General features: G+C 41.4%; 1 protein-coding gene across 1 annotated transcript in view; it reads right to left on the minus strand.

Moving 5' to 3' along the window:
• DOCK10 (dedicator of cytokinesis 10) overlaps positions 1-20481 on the minus strand; it is a 370777-nt gene that overhangs the window by 227980 nt on the left and 122316 nt on the right. Inside the window, exon 4 of the mRNA XM_030216095.1 lies at positions 15471-15553. Within this exon, the coding sequence (XP_030071955.1) occupies positions 15471-15553 (83 nt within the window). The remainder of the gene's footprint in view (positions 1-15470; positions 15554-20481) is intronic.

Genomic DNA, 20481 nt, shown 5'->3' on the forward strand with positions numbered 1-20481 from the left:
GCATTTTTCACTTTCAGTTTGCCAAGTCAGAGCTTTGTTTCCTGGTAAAGCTATAAGAATGGAATTCTTTTTCCACTAGGACAGTAGCAATGATCTATTCATCCAGAAGATGCAATGATTCAGTGCCATGGATAGAAGATCCTATCATATGAATAGATATTTCTCATCTCAGTGACAGAAACCGTGCAAAACAAAGAAAGGAGAACTGTACTGGTTTGTGCAAAACCCCAAATCAGCTACTGCCTAGTAACAAAACAACAGTCACATGTTGCAAATGATTGTGACTCAGAGACTGCCAGTGTCACTGGGCAAAGGATACCGTACTATGGCTGTAAATAGCCTTAAAAGTTAGATTATTTCCATATTTGAACAAGAGCTATTATTATTTTTACTAAATGTTCAAAGGAGATTTCTATTTGCTCTTTCAGTAGTTTTTAAGAGAATTTCTTCAGTAACTTGGGGATTCTCCAAGACTGAAAGTGGAATGCCATGTTTTAAGGCAACTATCAGCAAATGGAGCGGGAACATTTTTAACCCATTGATGTAGGCAAGTACTGAATTATGCACATTATTATTATTATTATTTGTTACATTTGTATCCCACATTTTCCCACTCTTTGCAGGCTCAATGTGGCTTACATATAACCGTTAACAGCGTTAGCCGATTACGGTCTGAACAAATACATGGAATGAATGAATACAAAGTGATATTGTGGTAGAATGAGGTACATTTAAGGTAGGTACAGTTGGGTACATACATTGGCTCTTTTAAAATTGTGTCTTTCAGTCCAGCAAAAAGGAAATGCATTATAAATTGGAGTCTCATGCAGGCTCCTTTTACAAAGTTGTGCCAGTGAGTCCAGAGTGGCAAATGCGGCAAAGCCCATTCAATTCCAATTGGCTTTGTCACATTTGCCGTGTTGGAATTGCAAGCTTGGCTTTATTAAATGAGCCTTTAGAGTAGAGTTACTGGGAAGGTGTTTGGTTTGGGGCAGATAAAAAAGTATGTAGATGACATTTTTAAATGCATATATAAACATGTATACAAAAGAATCCGGTATTCACTAGATATACACTGACAAGAATTTGCTGTTTTGTGCATATCCCTAGTAAATATTTTTAAAATTTGTTTTATTTATCATAAAGTAAACATAAAAATTATGAGAAATAAAAATGAAAAATAACAAATGAGAAAACAACAGGACACAAATGGCCTCGCCCCCACTACCCAAATCCCCTTCCATAGCTACTTTTAAACACTGAACCCCCACTAGGTCTTTGTAAAACACTGGATCCAAACCCTATCAATGGAATTCTCATAGGATTTTAACATGTAGCATGCCCAAAACTAGTGCTCCATCAAGAAATACAGGGGCCCTTTTACAAAGACATGTAAGGGCCTTCACACGTCCAGCACATGCCAAACTGGCATTATTGCCCGGTTACTATGTGCTTTGGGCAGAAATTCTAAATTACTACTACTACTTATCATTTCTATAGTGCTACTAGACGTACGCAGCGCTGTACAGTTGAACATGAAAAGACAGTTCCTGGTCGACAGAGCTTACAATCTAATTAGGACAGACAAAGAGGACAAATAAGAGATAAGGGAATTACTAAGGTGGGGATGATAAAATAAGGGTACTGAACAAGTGAGTAAGGGTTAGGAGTTAAAAGCAGCATCAAAAAGGTGGGCTTTTAGCTTAGATTTGAAGACGGCCAGAGATGGAGCTTGATGGAGCGGCTCAGGAAGTCTATTCCAGGCATATGGTGCAGCAAGATAAAAGGAATGGAGTCTGGAGTTAGCAGTGGAGAAGAAGGGTGCAGATAAGAGAGATTTACCTAGTGAATGGAGTTCCCAGGGAGGAATGTAGGGAGAGATGAGAGTGGAGAGGTACTGAGGAGCTGCAGAGTGAATGCACTTATAGGTCAATAAAAGGAGTTTGAACTGTATGCGGAAACAGATAGGAAGCCAGCCAAAAACATGCAGTAGAAAATATTTTCTATTTTCTACCGTATGTTGCTTACCTGGCGGTAAATGTCAGTGGGGGCACGCTGCACGTCTACCGCCCGGGTAGCATATGAGACTTACCACTAAGTCAATGGGTGGTAGTAAGGTCTCAGGCCGAAAATGGACACACGCTGGTTTTTATTTTGCCTCATGTCCATTTCTGGCCCCTTTAAAAAAGGGCTCTTTTTCCAAGACGTGGTAAAAACTGGCCCGGCGCAAGCTCAAAAGACACACTTGCACTGCTGCAGGCCACATTTTTGCTGTGGCTTAGTAATAGGGCCCTACAAAGTCTAGGGGACACTCATTGAAGTTATATGGAAACACTTTTAAAACAAATAGGAGGAAATATTTTTTCACTCAAAGAATAGTTAAACTCTGGAACTCATTTCCGGTGATCCATAGTGATTTAGCTTGAGAGATATATACAGCTATCGATATCTATCCACTCATCCATACAACACAGGCAGATTTGTGACGCAGGCCATTGGGCCTAAACACGGCTGTGTTGAGTCATTGTGTTGATTATAGAATCGTTATTGTTAACCAATGAACTTTTTAGACTACATACGTCATAATCGTCTCTGTGAGTCACCTTCGTTGTTCCCTTTGTGATAATTTTTCTGCGAGATTGTTTGTTCTGTACCCTGGCTCAAATTCTGTAGATTTGATTGATAGGCCTGGCATGCCCATACTCCGTCCATGGTTGCGCCCCTTTTTCTGCTGCTCATGTTGGAATTTACTCGCACTGCTTTACAGAATATGCCTACCAAAGTGCGCATGTAAATTCCAATTATGGCCAATTAGTTTTGATAATTGGTCATTATTGGCCAATTATCGTGACTAGGTGGCTCATTATACAATTGAGATTCATGCGTAGATTAGGTGTGCGCACAAATATGCGCATGTGCCTCCATGCATCATAAATAGAATCCCGGGTTATGTGGTTGGCCCTGCAACTCACCACATAAGTACATAAGTACATAAGTAATGCCATACTGGGAAAAGACCAAGGGTCCATCGAGCCCAGCATCCTGTCCACAACAGCGGCCAATCCAGGCCAAGAGCACCTGGCAAGCTTCCCAAACGTACAAACATTCTATACATGCTTTTGAATATTGGTCCAGTCATAATCTGAAAACAGGCGGAGAGAAATGGTCTGTCCTCAGGTGTATTTGAAACATTTAATTAGAAAAACAAATCTGATAATTGATGCTATTTTCCTAACAAGAAAAAAAAATGAGAATCTAATAACATTAGTAAGATGTAATATAGCTTGGTATATTCTTTGTGTGAAGGAGTCTAGGAAAGATGATCAGTCCCCCTTAAAATCCACTCACCTTAACAAGTGTACAGCTATGGAAACTGAATCAAGGAGAGAGGGGAGAGGATTCAGAAGATGCAGCTAAAACCCCACCTCCCCAGGGAAAAATAGTAAGAAATAGCCCTGTTGTGCCTCAACTGCTTATGTGTAGGGCACAGTTGTTGCTTAGCTATTTATTTTGCCTGGAAAAGACAGGCTCTCTGGTTGTGTTTTGCATTACTGTCATGAATAAAGGGCCTTTGTGTTCTTAAGGCTGATACAGTTGTTTATTTACAGGCCTCCTGGGGGCTATCACACCTTCCTGATCATTTAGATTCTAGACAGACAAGGTCTAGCACCTTCCCACAGAGACATGGAAAAAAGGTACTGTAATGAAAGGAATAAAGAGGATATTTTTTATGATAGGAAATGTGCTTAGCTAAAATAGTTCAGAGATGATACAGATTTCTATTGAGATTGTTTTATTTATTGCATTTGATATTCCACTTTAGGTCTATAGAAATCTATTTATTTATTGGGATTTATTAACTGCCTTTATGAAGAGATTCATCCAAGGCATTATACAGCAGGTAGAGTTTAGCATCAAACTTATAATTTTGTTAACAGCATAACTAGTAAAATTACCAAGTATAAACATAAATACAATAAATGAGGTAAACATGAAAACAGCTAATTGAAACCTAGGATCAAGAATATACACATTTAACAGCACTGAAATTAAAATAACAGAGATACAATAAGGTATCAGGATAATACTGATAAAATATCTAATAAGCACACGATTAGAATATTCAAATAACATTGCTATGATACTAATGCTTTTCCATTATATAGCTTACATATAGCTGAGGGGCCAAGTGGAGATATATAGATGAGGGCAGTTTCCACAAAGAAAGGCTTGCTAAGCACACTTGCTAAGCTCATTTTCAAAAGAGAAAAATGTGACATAAAGCAGCATTTGGGCATTTTTCTCACCAAACTGTCCAAATTGGTATTTTCGAAACCCACTTTCCAGATGTTTTTCTATGTAGTTCTTTTGCAGTGTGCCCACATCTCATGAGGAAGTGTCAGGGGCATGGTAAGGGTGGGATTTGGGCATTCCTAAGATCTGGATGTTTTCCAGCCATAATGGAACAAAATGAAAACGTCCAGGACTAAAACTTAAGATGTTTTGAGCTAGACCTGTTTTAATAATGACTAAAGCCACAAAAAATGCTCTAAATGATCAGATGACCACTGGAGGAATAAAGGAATGACCCTCCCTTAATCCCCCAGTGGTCACTGACCCCCCTTCTATCCTCCAAAGATGCATAAATGGGGAACAGCGGTCAGCGCAGGTGAAACCCTGGGTTGTCTGGCCACCAAGCAGAACCTGGTCTGAGTACCAGGCTCAGCAGCGCTCTACTTGGTACAAGAACTCACAGGTCTGACAATATCAAATTAGAACTAGTTTCCTGCCTTTTAGTATATCACCATACATGCCATATCTGCACTTCCCTTAACTATAGTGTTTTTAAAATCAAACTATACTGTAATATTGTATTATGAGGAAAGACTAAGAGGCTAGGGCTTTTCAGCTTAGCTTGGAGAAGAGACGGCTGAGGGGAGACATGATAGAGGTATATAAAATAATGAATGGAGTGGAACGGGTGGATGTGAAGCATCTGTTCACGCTTTCCAAAAATACTAGGACTAGGGGGCATGCGAACAAACTACAGTGTAGTAAATTTAAAACAAATCAGAGAAAATTTTTCTTCACCTAACACATAATTAAACTCTGGAATTCGTTGCCGGAGAACGTGGTGAAGGCGGTTAGCTTAGCAGAGTTTAAAAAGGGGTTAGATGGTTTCCTAAAGAACAAGTCCATAAACCACTACTAAATGGACTTGGGAAAAATCCACAATTCCAGAAATAACATGTATAGAATGTTTGTACGTTATGGGAAGCTTGCCTGGATTGGCCGCTGTCGTGGACAGGATGCTGGGCTCGATGGATCCTTGGTCTTTTCCCAGTGTGGCATTACTTATGTACTTATGTCAAGTTTTGACAGAGTTATGCAGAAAACAAGCATTTTATAGTTTGTTTTTTTAACACAGTGTATATTCAGGGCTAGATTCAGTACATGATGCTAAAAAATGCAGCCAAAATAAATCTGCATGGAGCACTATTCTGTAAAGGGTGCTCTGAGTTGCATGCTGTTTATAGAATAGTGCTTAAAGCCAATTTTTGTGCCATACTTTGGGAGCAAGGATTTACACCAACTGAAACCTGGTGAAAATCCTGGTACATAAGTTAGGCACGGATCCCTGGTATTCAGTAATATTGCATGTATCTTTAGGAGGAAATTCTATAAATGGCACCTTTTAAAAACTGGGGTTGTAAAAGCATGCAGTTAGCTTAAAGTTAGGTGTAATTTACAGAATACGCTCAAGTGCCATTCTTGCGCCTAAAATTTAGGCACACCCATGAAGGCCACCTAACACTAGGCCTAAATATCTGCACCTAAGTTAGGCACAGATCGGGTGTATTCTATAATAGTGCGCATACTTTTTTGAAATGCTCACAACCCGCCCATGCTCCCTTTTTGACTGTGTTCATTCGAATTGTATTATAGAATACACCTACAAAGTTGTGTGCCACTAATTGGTTGTTAAGTATCAATAATTGGTGCTGATTGGCTTGTTAATCAATTAAGTAGTGTGCACAATTTGGCCATTTGGCACCATATATGGAATTTGAGGGTTAGTGAATACCCCTGACCTGCTCATGCCTCTCCCATGGTTGCACCCCCTTTTGAATTGCATGCGGATCTTTATAGAATAGCGCATAGCAAGATGTGCACACAAATCCAAATTATCACCCAATTAGTGCCAACAATTGATTGTTAGCACTGAATTATTGGTGCTAATTGGCTCATTAGTCAGTTTAGTTGCACGCAAATGTCAGGATAGCGTGCAATTCTGCACATTTAAATTTGTGCGCCATTTATAGAATCCAAGGGAAAACGTACATAAATATTCAGACACTTAACCAACCGGCATTGACACCTGATGGGGGAAAAGTTACAATCCTTGAAGCAAAGAACAAACAGAGCACAGAAGGAATGCAATTACTAAGTAGCCCTTTTCCTAAGCAGCGGTAAGCCCACCGCGGGCTTACCACATGCCCAGGGGTGTAGCCAGACCTCGAGGTGGGAGGGGGCCAGAGCCCAAGGTGAGGGGGCACATTTTGGTCTGGCTCTGTCACCCCCCCTACCACTGCCTTCCCGCCCCCACTAACCGCTGCCCTGCCAACCCCCACTCACCGCCACTGCTGCTTCATATACCTTGGCTGGCAGGGGTCCCTAACCCGCACTAGCTGAAGCGCATTTTTCAGCGCTGGTCTCCGGTGCCACCGCATTTCCTGCCCTGCTCTCTCTTCCCCTCATGTCATGTCCAGCATGCTCTTTTTAATGAAATTGAGCATGCGCACATGCTCAGTTTCACTAAAACGAGCCTGCCGTAAAAGGGGGCCTCTGCGCACATCAAAACACGCGGTGATGCTAGCGCAGGCCCCCTTTTTTCGCAACTTAGTAAAAGGACCCCTGAGTCCCACAGCTTTTCTCTGCCTCATCCTGCACCTTCACCAATAGACAAAGTGAAAAGTAAAGACTTCTTACATTTTGCATTTTGGACTTGTTCCTGCAGCTGGGGAAGGGGAGTGAGTAGGGAATGGGATGTTATATTTCTGTATAAAATGCATGTATCTGCTTCAGTTGGAAAAAACCAAAACAAATATTTTGCACTAAATTGTGGATTAGTGTTGCTTAATCCTGTATGAAAATATAGAGGTTGGGGGCTGCAATCAGATGCTAATAAAGCATTTTCCCCCATATGAGCAATGGTGAAAAGGCTGATGGATTAGAGACACAGAATAAGGCAAAAAGAGAACAGAGAAATGAGAGGATAGTTACTTACATATATCAAGAAAATAACACACAATTTTTGCCAAATAATGCATGCTAAATGCAAAAATTGCCTGTTATTTTACTTGCCACACAATATGAACGAAATGGTGTGATGCAAAGCATACAAATGCATTCAAAGCATTTCATTATTGTGTAAAGCAAATAACGTAGCTTGTGTTTAACTTCACAAGCTATGTTATTCATGGAAAAATAATGCTAGCTTTGAGCGAGCACCCTTGTTTGTCAGCTTTGACCTCTAGCAGTAGTACTGGGAGACTACCGTAAGGAATCAACGGAGACTATTTTGTACCCAGAAGTCTAGGAAGCAGGAGTGACTGGGTATTTCTTCTGCATACTCTTCCCCCACCCCCCACCCAGACACCAGGGTAGGCACAGTAGGACCAGGGGTTTAGGGTGAGGGAATCTCTTCAGGTGTGGGAAGCTATTCTGGTTGGTTGAGTCCTTGTGGGAGGGGGTGGCTTGGGAGCATTTCCACTTTTTGTTTGTTTGTTTGTTTATTTATTTATGACATTTATATCCTATATTATCTCAAATAATCTTGAGTTCAATATAGTTTACAATTAAAGAAAAGAATTGAAACAAGTATGTATAGAAATTCATATTACCATACTAGCAATCCAATTAAATGCTAAGTACGCTGGAAAAAAATAGAGCTAGAAAGATTTTACACAAGGCAAAAAAGGTAAAGGGTACAGGAAATGTGTAAAACCTGGCACCGGACTGGATTAAGCTAAAGAATCATTATCTCTTAATAAAAACTTAGTAAAGAGGTAAAATTTCAGAGCCTTGGGAAATACCAAGCAATCATGTTGACTCCTAATAGTCATTTGCAGAGTTCCATCACTTGGCACACTGACTGGAAAAATTGCCAGAGTAAACTGATCTGTAAATCACTTTAGAGTGAAGGAGTAGCCTAGTGGTTAGTGCAGCAGACTTTGATCCTGGGGAACTGGGTTTGATTCCTACTGCAGCTGCTTGTGACTGTGGGCAAGTCACTTAACCCTCCATTGCCCCAGGTACAAAATAAGTACCTGTATATATGTAAACCGCTTTGAATGTAGTTGCAAAATACCACAGAAAGGCAATATATCAAGTCCCATTTCCCTTTCCCTTTATTACAGATTGGAAAATGTAATCTCAGGTAGTTCCTTGCACCAGTGTTCTGATGGGGAGAGTCTTTGTTGGGGGGGGGGGGGGGATTCAGGGCTGAGCATGACTAAGCATAGGGGTACATTGGGCTTTCTTTAGTGGCTCAATATTCCTGAGAAGAAACAATAAAGCTTGTGAGGTTGAATACAAGTAATATTATTCATTTAGGGGTACATTAAAGAAAGAGAGATAAATGTAGGCACTGGGATGATGCACCGTATGCACAAATTTGATAATAGCAGTTCGGCACAGAACTGCATGTCAAAGGCTGGTGTAAGTGCTTGCACCTAACTCTTGGCCGTAAGGCACATACCCTGGGATTCTATATTTCATGCTTTAATTTCTGCACAGAAATCGAAGTGCATTCTCTAACAGGGCACATAACTTAATTGGTTAATTAGCTAATCAGCACTGTCAATTAGATGCTAACAAGCAATTATCAACACTAATTGGCATTAAGATTTATGCACACAACTCACTAAGCATATTCTGTAACGTTGTGTGCTTAAATTCTAAGTCGCATAACTGAAAAGGGGGCATGGACATGGGTGTGGCATGGTCATTTCTAAAATCTATGTACGTTGTTATATAATACACCAGCTCTATTGGGATTTACACCAAGTAAAATATGGCAAAAATGGCAGTGCTTATATTTAGTCATGCGAAGAGGTGCTCGGAATATTCTATATACCAAGCAGAAATTTAAGCCTATTCTATAAAATATAGGTGTGCTTTAGATAATACGTCTAAGCGTATTTTTTCCATGTGGAACTATATATAGAATCTAGCCCATAGCTCCTAGTATTCTATAACTGATGTCCCTAACTTCTAGACACACCCCTGTCCTGCCATGCCGCTTCCACAGTTGGTCCCAAGAAACAACAAGGCAGGCGATTCGCAAACTCCAATGTGGAAATAAACAAAGCAGATAAGTGGTAAGTCCAAACAACTCTTTATTGTAGAATCTCAATCAAATAAAAATGCCCGACCCAGGCCGTGTTTCACCCAGAGGGGCTGCGTCAGTGGCTATAGTGTAATCTTCAACAACAAAATAGCTAAACGGTGTATTCAATCATTTCCACCATACTCAATTGGGAGCCAATTGGGTATGAAATCAGGACAGATAAAAATCCAGCACTACCTCTGCTTCAAAGTGATAGGCGCTCTCTCAAATATTACAGCATGTTACCATGCACCAAAGTACCACTGGAAAAAACTGTCAAGAAAAGTGTATCATACACCTTTAGTAGGGTTCAAGGTCCATGCCCCTCCCACATCCACATCCTCTAGAAGCTGCATGCAATGGAATCAGCATGACAACTTCTATAATAGTGGCTAAGGGCAGTTGTGTGTGCAAATACTAATTAGTGCCAATTAACACCAGTTTATGCCAATAACTGGCTATTAACTCCAATTAACAGCCATTTATTAAATTAAGTGTGCACACTACTCTTATTCTATAACTCGCACATGCAATTTGGCAAATGTCTCATAATCAGAGTGAATCAGTATCTGAGACAGCTTCTTGAAGAGATTGTCTTTGGCTGTGTGGTTAAAAAACACAAGAGTTGCACTGTCCAAATCCAGCAGCTTCTGATCTGCCATTCATAAAAAAGGAGGAGAGCCCTCAGTATGTGGAGAAGTCCTAGCTCTATAGGTACAAAAAATACAGATTCATGGACGCTGAAACGGATAGTTTTGTAACTGTGAAAGTTTGGGTAGGAAAGCAAGAAATGGGACGCAGCCAATAGCATCTGCTAGGGATGATATAAAAAACATGCTTCACTTTTTTTTAGGAGGAAGAAAGAAAGACGCCAAGAACAGAACACATTTCTCCGATAATTTATAGGATCACGGGGCCTATGTAGTGAAGGATGAACTTGTAGAGGCTTAGTCTGGAACTACATGGATAAAATCAGGGATTATGCAAGTAGAATGGCCAAAGGATTTTCAGTCAGCTAAAGGTACACACACAGTGTCATGTGGAGGGCAGTTCTAGAAAGGGTTGCCTATTTTTAGGCACCAAGAAGTTACCTATTTAGAGATGAATATACAAGGAAGCATAAGCACCTATTTTCCTTTATAGAATACCTACATAGGCGGTCAACTATAGGCCTATATGCTAGCTATGGCCACTTATATCAGCCATACATTTGGTACAAATGCTTGCACTTAGAGGACAATTCTATAAATGGTGCTGAAAATTTGACGACCTACGCAATTCCGTAAAGGGCTCTCTGGGATGAGTGTTCTTTATAGAATAGCATTCAACACCAAATTATGTGCTCAACTTTGGGCACAAAGACTTACGCCAGCTGAAATCCTGGCACAGAAGTTGGGTATAGATCTCCACTATTCTGTAGCACTGCTTGCATCTTTTGTGAACACCCCTGACCCACCCATGCCCCTCCTATGGCCACAACCCTTTTGAGTTGCACATGATCCAATTTAGGTGCCCATTGTTACAGAACAGTGTGCAGCCCATGACAATTGAATGGGCTTCTTCTCATTCAGCGCTTGCTAAGTGGTAGTGTTGCTTTTTAAAAGTCGCCCTAAATCGTATAACATAACAACGTGTCCCCTCACCCCAAACAATATAGTTGATGCAAATCCCTATTTGCAAGGGTGACTGATTATGTACATTGAAACTGCCCGATAAAAGAAACAATAACATATATTTAACTTCTAAGTGTGTGTTCATAGAAACCCCACAGGAATGATTTAATATTCAGAAGGCATATTCATTCATTTAAATGTTATTATTATATAGATTATTTGAGCTAATGCATGAGCAGGTCTACTGGTCAGTTGTAATTTTGGTGGTATTAGCACACACCAACCATTAATAAATGCTTCCTCCCCCCCCCCCCTGCCAGTGTTCTTTACCATGTGAGATTGTAAAAAAAAAAAAATTGTCTATGATAACTGGGTTAACATATTCCGTTTTGCCCTCAGTGCCCTATACTGTAATTTATTTTACGATCTAGAAAACTGTGATGATAAGTAAAACATATCCATAATTTAAAAACAATATTCTGTTCAGATGCCAACAATACAATATAGAGAAGGAAGGCTTTTTCTTGATTCAAACCTCTTAAACTACATTATTATCTTGTAATTCTTAGATCAGGGGTGAGCAAACTCTGGGGTGGGGAAGCCAGTCAGGTTTTCAGGATTTCCTCAATCAATATGCATGAAATCTGCAAACAGATTTCATGCATATTCTTTGGGGAAATCCTGAAGACACAACTGGGTTGTGTCCCTCGAGGACCAAGATTGCCCACTCCTGTCTTAGACAAATGTTGCAGGTGACTCAGAAAGTGTACCCTGTTGACAAAAGACCTGTCTATATGAAGTTTCCCTTGGCTGAAATTTAGGCTGTTTTACTTTGTAACAGATTTCATGCTGGATCTCGTGCAGTGGTTTGCTGAGTGATGCCTAAGGTTTCACCACAGCATTGGTTCATCATATATCCCACAGCACTGGCTCATCACAAATCATCTACAGGCACTTTATGTTACTGCAAGATATTAGTCATATCCCACCAAGTAGACTATAATTAAAAAATATACGCTTTTGAGTTAAAAGATTGTTTTTGCAACTCCTTGTTCTTCACAGTATAGTATATATTCGGATTGTCTTATGTAATAATGTCTTTTGGGCTCATTTTCGAAAGAGGACGCCCATCTTTCGACATAAATCAGAAGATGGGCGTCCTTCTCACAGGGTCATCCAAATTGGTATAATGGAAAGCACAAAAAAGTGCTCAAAATGACCAGATGACCACCGTAGAGAATCAGGGATGACCTCCCATTACTCCCCAAGTGGTCACTAACCCCCTCCCACCCTCAAAAAAACATCTTTAAAAATACTGATTGCCAGCCTCAGATGTCATACTCAGGTCCATCACAGCAATATGCAGGTACCTGGAGCAGTTTTAGTGGGTGCAGTGCACTTCAGGCAGGTGGAACCAGCCCATCCCCCCTACCTGTTATGATTGTGGAGAAAACAGCGAGTCCTCCAAAACCCACCACAAACCCACTGTACCCACATCTAGGTGCCCCCTTCACCCGTAAGGGCTATGGTAGTGGTATACAGTTGTGGGTAGTGGGTTTTTTTTTGGGGGGGGGGGTGGTTGGGGACTCAGCACACAAGGTAAGGGAGCTATATACCTAGGGTGCCCAGTTGGTGTCTGGCATGTCAGGGGGACCAGTGCACTAGAAATGCTGGCTCCTCCCATGACCAAATGGCTTGCATTTGTTTGTTTCTGAGATGCATGTCCTTGGTTTCCATTATCGCTGAAAATCAGAAACGACCAAGTCTAGGGATGACCAAATTTCAGGATTTGGGCGTCCCTGACCGCATTATCAAATTGAAAGATGGACGTCCATCTTGTTTCAAAAATACAGGTTCCCCCCCCCGGGATGGGGACGTTTTGCGAGGACATCCAAATCGAAACGTGGACGTCCCTTTCGATTATGCCCCTCCACGTATGACTTTTTTGGACCAATATGTCATTCCTCTATATATGATGGAGACTACTAGATATAGTAAAAGTGGACTGGGAGGGTGAAAATTACAAATATTTTCGTAACAACAAAGAACAACAGTGGATTAAACATGGTAACCCCATTTGAACGCAACATAGTAGTGGAATGGTTGACGTTAATGTGATTAAAGCAATTGGTTGCTGAGAGTCAGATGATCCAAAAAGGTTACAGCAGATGCCACCACCATTTTAAGTGTGATGCCAAAAGAGGAGACAATTAAAAGGGAGTAAAGATTAAAATGTTTCAGATTATTGGAGATGTATATTATGAATTTTATATATCACAACTAAAAGAGTTTTTGCTCTTTAAGGAGTCTTTTTACTAAGCTGCGGGAAAAAGGGCCCTGTGGTAGTGGCGGGGGTCATTTTTCCCAAGTGCCAGGGCCCTTTTTACCACAGCGGATAAAAAGCTTCCCAAAAATGGCCATGCGGTAAGATAACATTTACCACGTGGTCATGTGGTGGGAAGCACTTACTGCCTACCATTGAGGTGGCAGTAAGGGCTCCTGTGGTAACCCAACGTAACTGGGCAGCACCAGAAATGGTGTGCGTTCAACCTGGAACTACCACTGGCAGCCACGTTGGTCTGGTGGTAGTTCAGTTTTAGTGTGCGGTAAGCCCACGTTGGGCTTACCACTGTTTTGTAAAAGGGTCCCTAAGTGACCAACTTCAGTGAAGGATCTATGTCAGCAGCTGGTCCCACTGAAGAAATATTTCTAAGATCTTAATAACCATCTATATCTGGAGTTTTATTCAAGAGGAAAGAAAGATAGACAAAGTTTTTGAAAGTTGTGAAATTTTCAAAGATTGCATCACCAAAAAATGGACCAATGAGGAAGTATGGCTGAATAATCCCATGGATATTTTGATGGATAACAGATCTCCTGATGGACCTAATTTTTTTTTGTTTAATGTAACTGATAAATAGCTGGGTATTATAGCAATTGTATGAATGGAAGACCCCCTACATGAAGAAAGTTCATGCATAAGATACCTAATTTGACCATTTGGTGTAATATTATTTTTCAATTATGACTCTTTTGACTACTGCTTTTCTTCTGTGCTAAGTATGTAATATTTTCAAATAGGGTGAGAAGCATCTACAATTAGATAACATATTTCTGGATTGAGTTTGCTGTATACAGTACCTACTAACACCCTCAACTCTGTCTGATAACCTGGAGTTAAGTATTTTTCTCCTTTTTCTCCCTTTTTAGCTACAGCAAGCTATAACTGTCTTCAGCTCAGCTCTAAAAATGAACCTAGAAGTAGAGAAAGGGAAAAGATCAAGTTGATGATGTTTAGGATGGAAGCCTTTGTCAGGTTCAGAGACTTGCAAAATCATAACTCTACAAAAATGGAATAGTAAGGGAATTGCCCAAGACAGCAGTAGAGGCTGCTAAAAATGAACTATATGGGGTGGGGGGGGGGGGGGGTAGAGGTTAAAAAGATTTAAGCAACTAAAATCAGGATTTGGCTGATTAAACCACTGCTGTTTTGAAGTTTCCCTTCCAATTGGCTAAATGCAGTGGCGTACCAAGGGGGGGGGGGGCGGTGGGGGCGGTCCGCTCCGGGTGCACGCTGCTGGGGGGTGCCATGGTGCTCGCCTGCTGCGAGAGTTTGCTAACCTCTCTCGTTCGCTGCAGCTCCCTCTGCCCCGGAACAGGTTACTTCCTGTTCCGGGGCAGAGGGAGCTGCAGCGGACGAGCAAAGTTAGTAAACTCGCAGCAGGCGCGCGCTGCGGCACCCCCCCTAGCGGCATGCACCCGGGGGGGCTCTTTCATGGGGGGGAGGGTCTTTCGCCGGGGGGGGGGGGGTCCACGCTGCATCGGGGGGGGGGGGGGGTGCCGCCCCGGGTGTCCGCCCCCCTAGGAACGCCACTGGCTAAATGTAATCACCTAAATTTAAAGAGTTATCAATTTAGATAGTGAGAAAAAGTGCACTCAGATTGGAGGAAAAAGGTTAGCCATTTTGCATGGAGTTTCAATGCTAGCTAGCATGATAGAGTAGGCAAATTAATTGCAAGAAAATCTAACTAGTAAAATTTTAACCAGCCAAATTTAATTGAATTTTCAACCTCAAGCCTAGCTGCTTAAGTCAGGCTGGAAATACACTTACAGAGAATGGCTTGAATGATGACTAAAGAGTTTACAATCTTTCAGTAAAGATATTCTGTTGTACAGGCTTTTTAAAAAAAATTATACTGGGGAAGTTATCAACATGAGCTACCATTAAGATGCGTTATTTTACTGTTAACCCCAGTAATTAGTAACTGTAGGTATTATTCCGTAAAACGCGGCCTGTGCTAAAAGAGCCCGTTAGTGATAAAATAACGTGTCTTAATGTTGATAACTACGTACAACTTGTTGATAAATATGCCCCACATGTTATTCAAACAGCATATAACTTTGCCCAGAGAAATAATAATTGACACATTTTAAGTAAAAAGTGCTATAATCATGTTCATGCTTACTCAGGTAGCTGTCGATAATCTCCCGAGTATTGTTCATACTTGTAGTTCACTACATGCCACTGTGAATTGTAATATTTGGAAGCCTATGAAAGGAAAAAAAAATACTCTTGTCACTTCTCAATACACATTAGACCCTGACAAATCCTTGAAAAATGTATTGCATGGGATTACTTTTATAACCGACTACCTGACTAGTGTGGCAGATATGCACATGAGTTATATGTGCTTAGAAAGGAAATACAGAGGCATTATGCTATTATGTAAATATACTCCCTCCATGAAAGCTCTTACAGAAATTTATACCTGTTCTGAGGTACATGCAGCATTCCTGGATGATATAGAAGTGAGGTGGTCAGCATTTAAGCAAAATGCTGGCTTTCATGGTTAAAACAAATCCAGATATTCAGTACCTGGATACTAGATAGCACTGAATATCCATTCTTAGCACTGACCTGGAAACAGTGGCGTACCAAGGGGGAGGGGGGGCGGTGTGGGCGGTCTGCCCCGGGTGCACGCCGCTGGGGGGGTGCTGCGCGCCTGTTGGCTCCGAGTCCGCTCGTTCCCTCCCTGCTGTTCCCTCTGCGTGGAACAGGTTACTTCCTGTTCTGGGGCAGAGGGAGCAGCAGGGAGGGAACGAGCGGACTCGGAGCTAACAGGCACACGGCACCCCCCCAGCAGGTAAAAATGCACTCGGAGGGGGGGGGGTCATGCTGCACCCGGGGGGGGGGGGTGTTGTTTCGCCGGGGGGGGGGGGGGGGGGGGAGGCGCATCGGCGATCCGCCCCAGGTGTCAGCCAGGCTAGGAATGCCACTGCCTGGAAGTGCTATCCAGTTAGCTAACTGGATAAAGTTAAGATATCCTTTTCCTTGTACTAATTTAATCCAGTTTGTTAACCAGTTAGGGCCAGATTTTGTAAAAGGTGTCTAAAATCTCGATGCGTCCAATTAATGCACCTAACACTATTCTGTATAGCACAAGTAAGTGCAGTGTCCAGAATAGCACATAGGACCGGGGAACACGCCTATATTTAGGCGTGGCCACTTATGCCACTGAAAACCTGGTGTAAATGCCTATGTCTAAATGTAGGTACTTCCCGCCAAATTGAAGTGATGCCCCCAACACGCTCCCAATCCTCCCATGCCAGTGCCCCCTTTTCAGCTACACGCAATAGAATTTATGCATGCCTCTTTTTTGAATACATATAAAAAGTATGCGTAAATTCCAATTATTACCAATTAGTGATTTTTGGTTGTCATTAACCAATTATCATCATTGATTGGCTTCTTACTCAATTGAGTAGCGTGTGTAAAGCGGCCATGCATACAATTTAACATGTTCTACTTGCCGCGCCTTAGATAGAATCCAGGGGTTAGTGGTCTGAATACGGCTACTAATCAGATAACCTCTAATTCCACTCACAGACCATCTTGGCACTGTCTAGATAATGCTGAAGTAGTCAAAGGAAATTTGCAGTAACATTATCTGGTCAATGCTGCTGAGTATCCCTCTCACTTGCACCTATCTGGTTAGCAACACCTGCTAACAGGTTAAGGGGCCTTTTACTAAGACACGTAGGCACCCATGCACATACAACATGCATCAAATTAGAACTACCACCTGGCTACTATGTGCCCCAGGTGGTAATTCTAATTTTGATGTACGTCCAAAACGCGCAGCAGAAAATAATTTCTATTTTCTACCACGTTGCAGTGTATGTGTGCCGTCAATTACCGCCCGGTTAACGCGAGAGACCTTACCGCTAAGTCAATAAGGGGGGAGCGGTAAGGTCTCAGGTCCAAAATGGATGCGTGCTGATTTTTATTTTGCCGCACATCCATTTTCAGCAAAAAAAAGGCCTTTTTTGTGGGCGTGCCTGAAAAATGGAACTGTGTGCATCCAATACACATGCCTACACCAGCATATGCCATTTTTCGGTGCATCTTAGTAAAAGGGCCCCTAAATGCCTTTGAATATTGGCCTCTTCATGTTTTCTCTTAGGTTTCCAAGGTGCCAAAACGATTGTTGCAGTAGTCTGGTCTTGCCACATCTGATTACGTGGAACCAACGTTTTAGCCACCATGAGGTAACTTTCTTTAGAGCTGTGAGGTCTGCGGTTTGTCTTTATATATAGAGGTTTTTCAAACCTGATTGACTGCGGTTTAAGGTGGGTAGTTTCCTCAGGAAGGAAAGAGATTTGGGTAGGAAATTGAGACTGGAAAGTCTGTTGGTCACAAATTTGAATTTTGGAGGGAAAGTTCGTTGGTCACAATATTACATTCTGGTGGAATGAGGCTAGAACTTCATTGGGAGAGTTCTGCCTCTGGATGGGGGGGGGGGGGGGGGGGGATTTCTGTAGGCCATATTCTAAAACTTTGGGGAGGGGGAAAGAAAATATTTTATTTAACAAGCTTATACATATTGGGCTTGAAACAGTAATTGGTGCTCAAAAATTGGCTAAATTCAGTAAATGGCACTCAATGTTATTCTATAATGAGCACTCAATATAGAATAGCACTGAGTGTTGATTTTGGTACCCGGTTTGGAAGCCAGGACTTATACTTGCTGAAACCAGGTATAATTCTCTGTGCCCAATTTGGGCATATATCACTGGTATTCTATAACACTGTGTGCAAATTTTAGGAATGCCCCTGACTCACCCATGCACCTCCTATGGCCATGCCCCATTTTGGGTTGTGCACTATAGGATTTGGGCACTGATTGGCTCCTTAGCCAATTTAATTGGGTGCACATCTTGGATTGGTGCCCAATTTTGGGTTTCATATATATAGAATATGGGAGATAAAGGACAATTATACAATTGGGTTTTATATGTATAACAGGGCACTCACAATTATGTGTCACTTGAACATGTACGTGTACAGAATACTGACACTTTTAGGGGTAAGTGTACTCACACATGTAAGTGGCAGGAAAACACTTAAGTGTTATTCTGTAAGGGCTTGCATAAGTGGCAGAGCATGTAAATGCAAGGGGAAAGAATGGATAGAGGAGAGGAGGGGTATGGGTGGGGCTGCCACTTACATGCATATCTATAGTAAGTTACTTGTGCCCTTGCTGTACTTGGGCACCCGCAGTTACACCAGGTCTAAGGCAGGTGTAACTGAGGGCACCTAAATGTAAAGTGCACCAATAGCAGATTATGCTAGTATTCTATAATGAAATCTGGTTGCCTAGGTGCCATTATTGAATTGGCTTTTACTACACAGCATAAGGATGCCTAAATGGAGGCACCCAATTATACAATTGCCCTCTCCCCCCCCCCCCCCGATAATTTATAACATACATAGAAGTGCAGACTGTTATCAAAACCCATCATGGGAAAAGTAGTTATAAGCATGTACAAGTGGAAGCCATTTTCAGACAGCCAACCTAATATGAATAAAATGCTTTCTACCCATACACAGTTTTGAAAATTGTCCTCTGTATATCACAAGAACATCAAAGTCTGAGCCAATCCCAGAAGACAACTAGAGCAGCCTCAGGATTTTCATTTATCAATCAGAATCTGATAAAATCTGGACAGAATTCATGGGAGGGGGGGGGGGGGGACAATTTCATTGTCCTCAATGGCCCTGCTTTTCAACCCAGTCCTTGAGGCACATCTAGTCTTGTCAGGTTTTCAGGATATCCACAATGAATATGCATGAGAAAAATGTGCATGCACTGCCTCCTTGGTATGTAAATCTATCCCATGCATATTCATTATGGATATCTTGAAAACCAGATGGAATTAGGTGTGCCTCAAGGACTGGGTTGAGAAGCACTGCTCTATGGGACTTATCTAATACAATATTAAGGTGTTTTGTCCTAAGGGCACATTTAAACTCTGCTGTCATTATTTCGATGTCGGCCATGATGGTTAAACATCCCTGATTATTCAGTGCAGCAATTCTCTGGATATCAGCACTGAATATCCAGGTATCTGGATACTGGTAATATTTTTCCTGTACTGAGTACCAGAACTGAATATCACTGGTGTCTGCATATATTCTAGTTCTGCCCCTGTACTGCTTTGGTCAGTGCTACTTATCAGGACGGCAGGCGATGCTACATGGACAAGTATCACTAATCACAGGCCCTCTAATGCTAAATATCATTTCGCTACCAAATAGCATGGTAACAACTAATCTAAATACAGAAAAAAACATAATGGAACATCTTGAATTGTTCTCTTGAACACAAAACTACCCCTTTATACGTTGCATTAATTTTTCTACTGTATTATTAATTCTCTACACAAAACTGCAAGAACTGAGTCAGAATGAGACCTACTGGCTGAGATATTTCTTACAGAAATGCTAGTCTTATTATTATGTCTTCTAACATACCGAGGGCTGTGCCCATCTGAAGCCTTGATTACGGAGTAGTATAAAGGTTTAAAACTGACTATATTAAGAGCAGCCTAGAAATAAAGTTTTGACATTACCTGTAATATACTACAGCAAGATAATAAGGCACTGAACTCTTTGGAGAAACATTTTGCAATATTACATTCATTAATAGGTTGGGAAATCACTTTATAATTATTCTTAGAGTCTTTCTTCCTCAAGCTTTTTGTTCATCCCATGACTTCACAAGATGCAGCAACAGCCTATTTGTAAAGGGCTGGGGAAGAAAGGGCACCCTCCGGGAAATATGTTTGATGCAAACTGGGGTGTCTAAGCAGAAATCTGGTGAAACATAATGACCCAGAGAGTTTATGATCACTGTCACTTTGCTCAGGTCTAAAAGAAAATACATATTTTCATGCAGCTGATGAACTATGGTGCATACTTTGTATCATGAGAGATTCACTTAGAGATTCTGTTGCACACCTCAAAGTGTGTGAGCAAGGATCCCTATGGGGCCCTTTTACTAAGCTGTGTAAGCATCTATGCATGCCCAATGCACACCAAAATGGAGTTACCGCCTGACTACTGTGTGGCTCTTGCGGTAATTTCATTTTTTGTGCACATCCAATATGCACGTCCAAAAAATAATTTTTATTTTC

This window comes from Microcaecilia unicolor, chromosome 10 (assembly GCF_901765095.1).
Source record: "Microcaecilia unicolor chromosome 10, aMicUni1.1, whole genome shotgun sequence".
Lineage (NCBI taxonomy): Eukaryota > Metazoa > Chordata > Amphibia > Gymnophiona > Siphonopidae > Microcaecilia > Microcaecilia unicolor.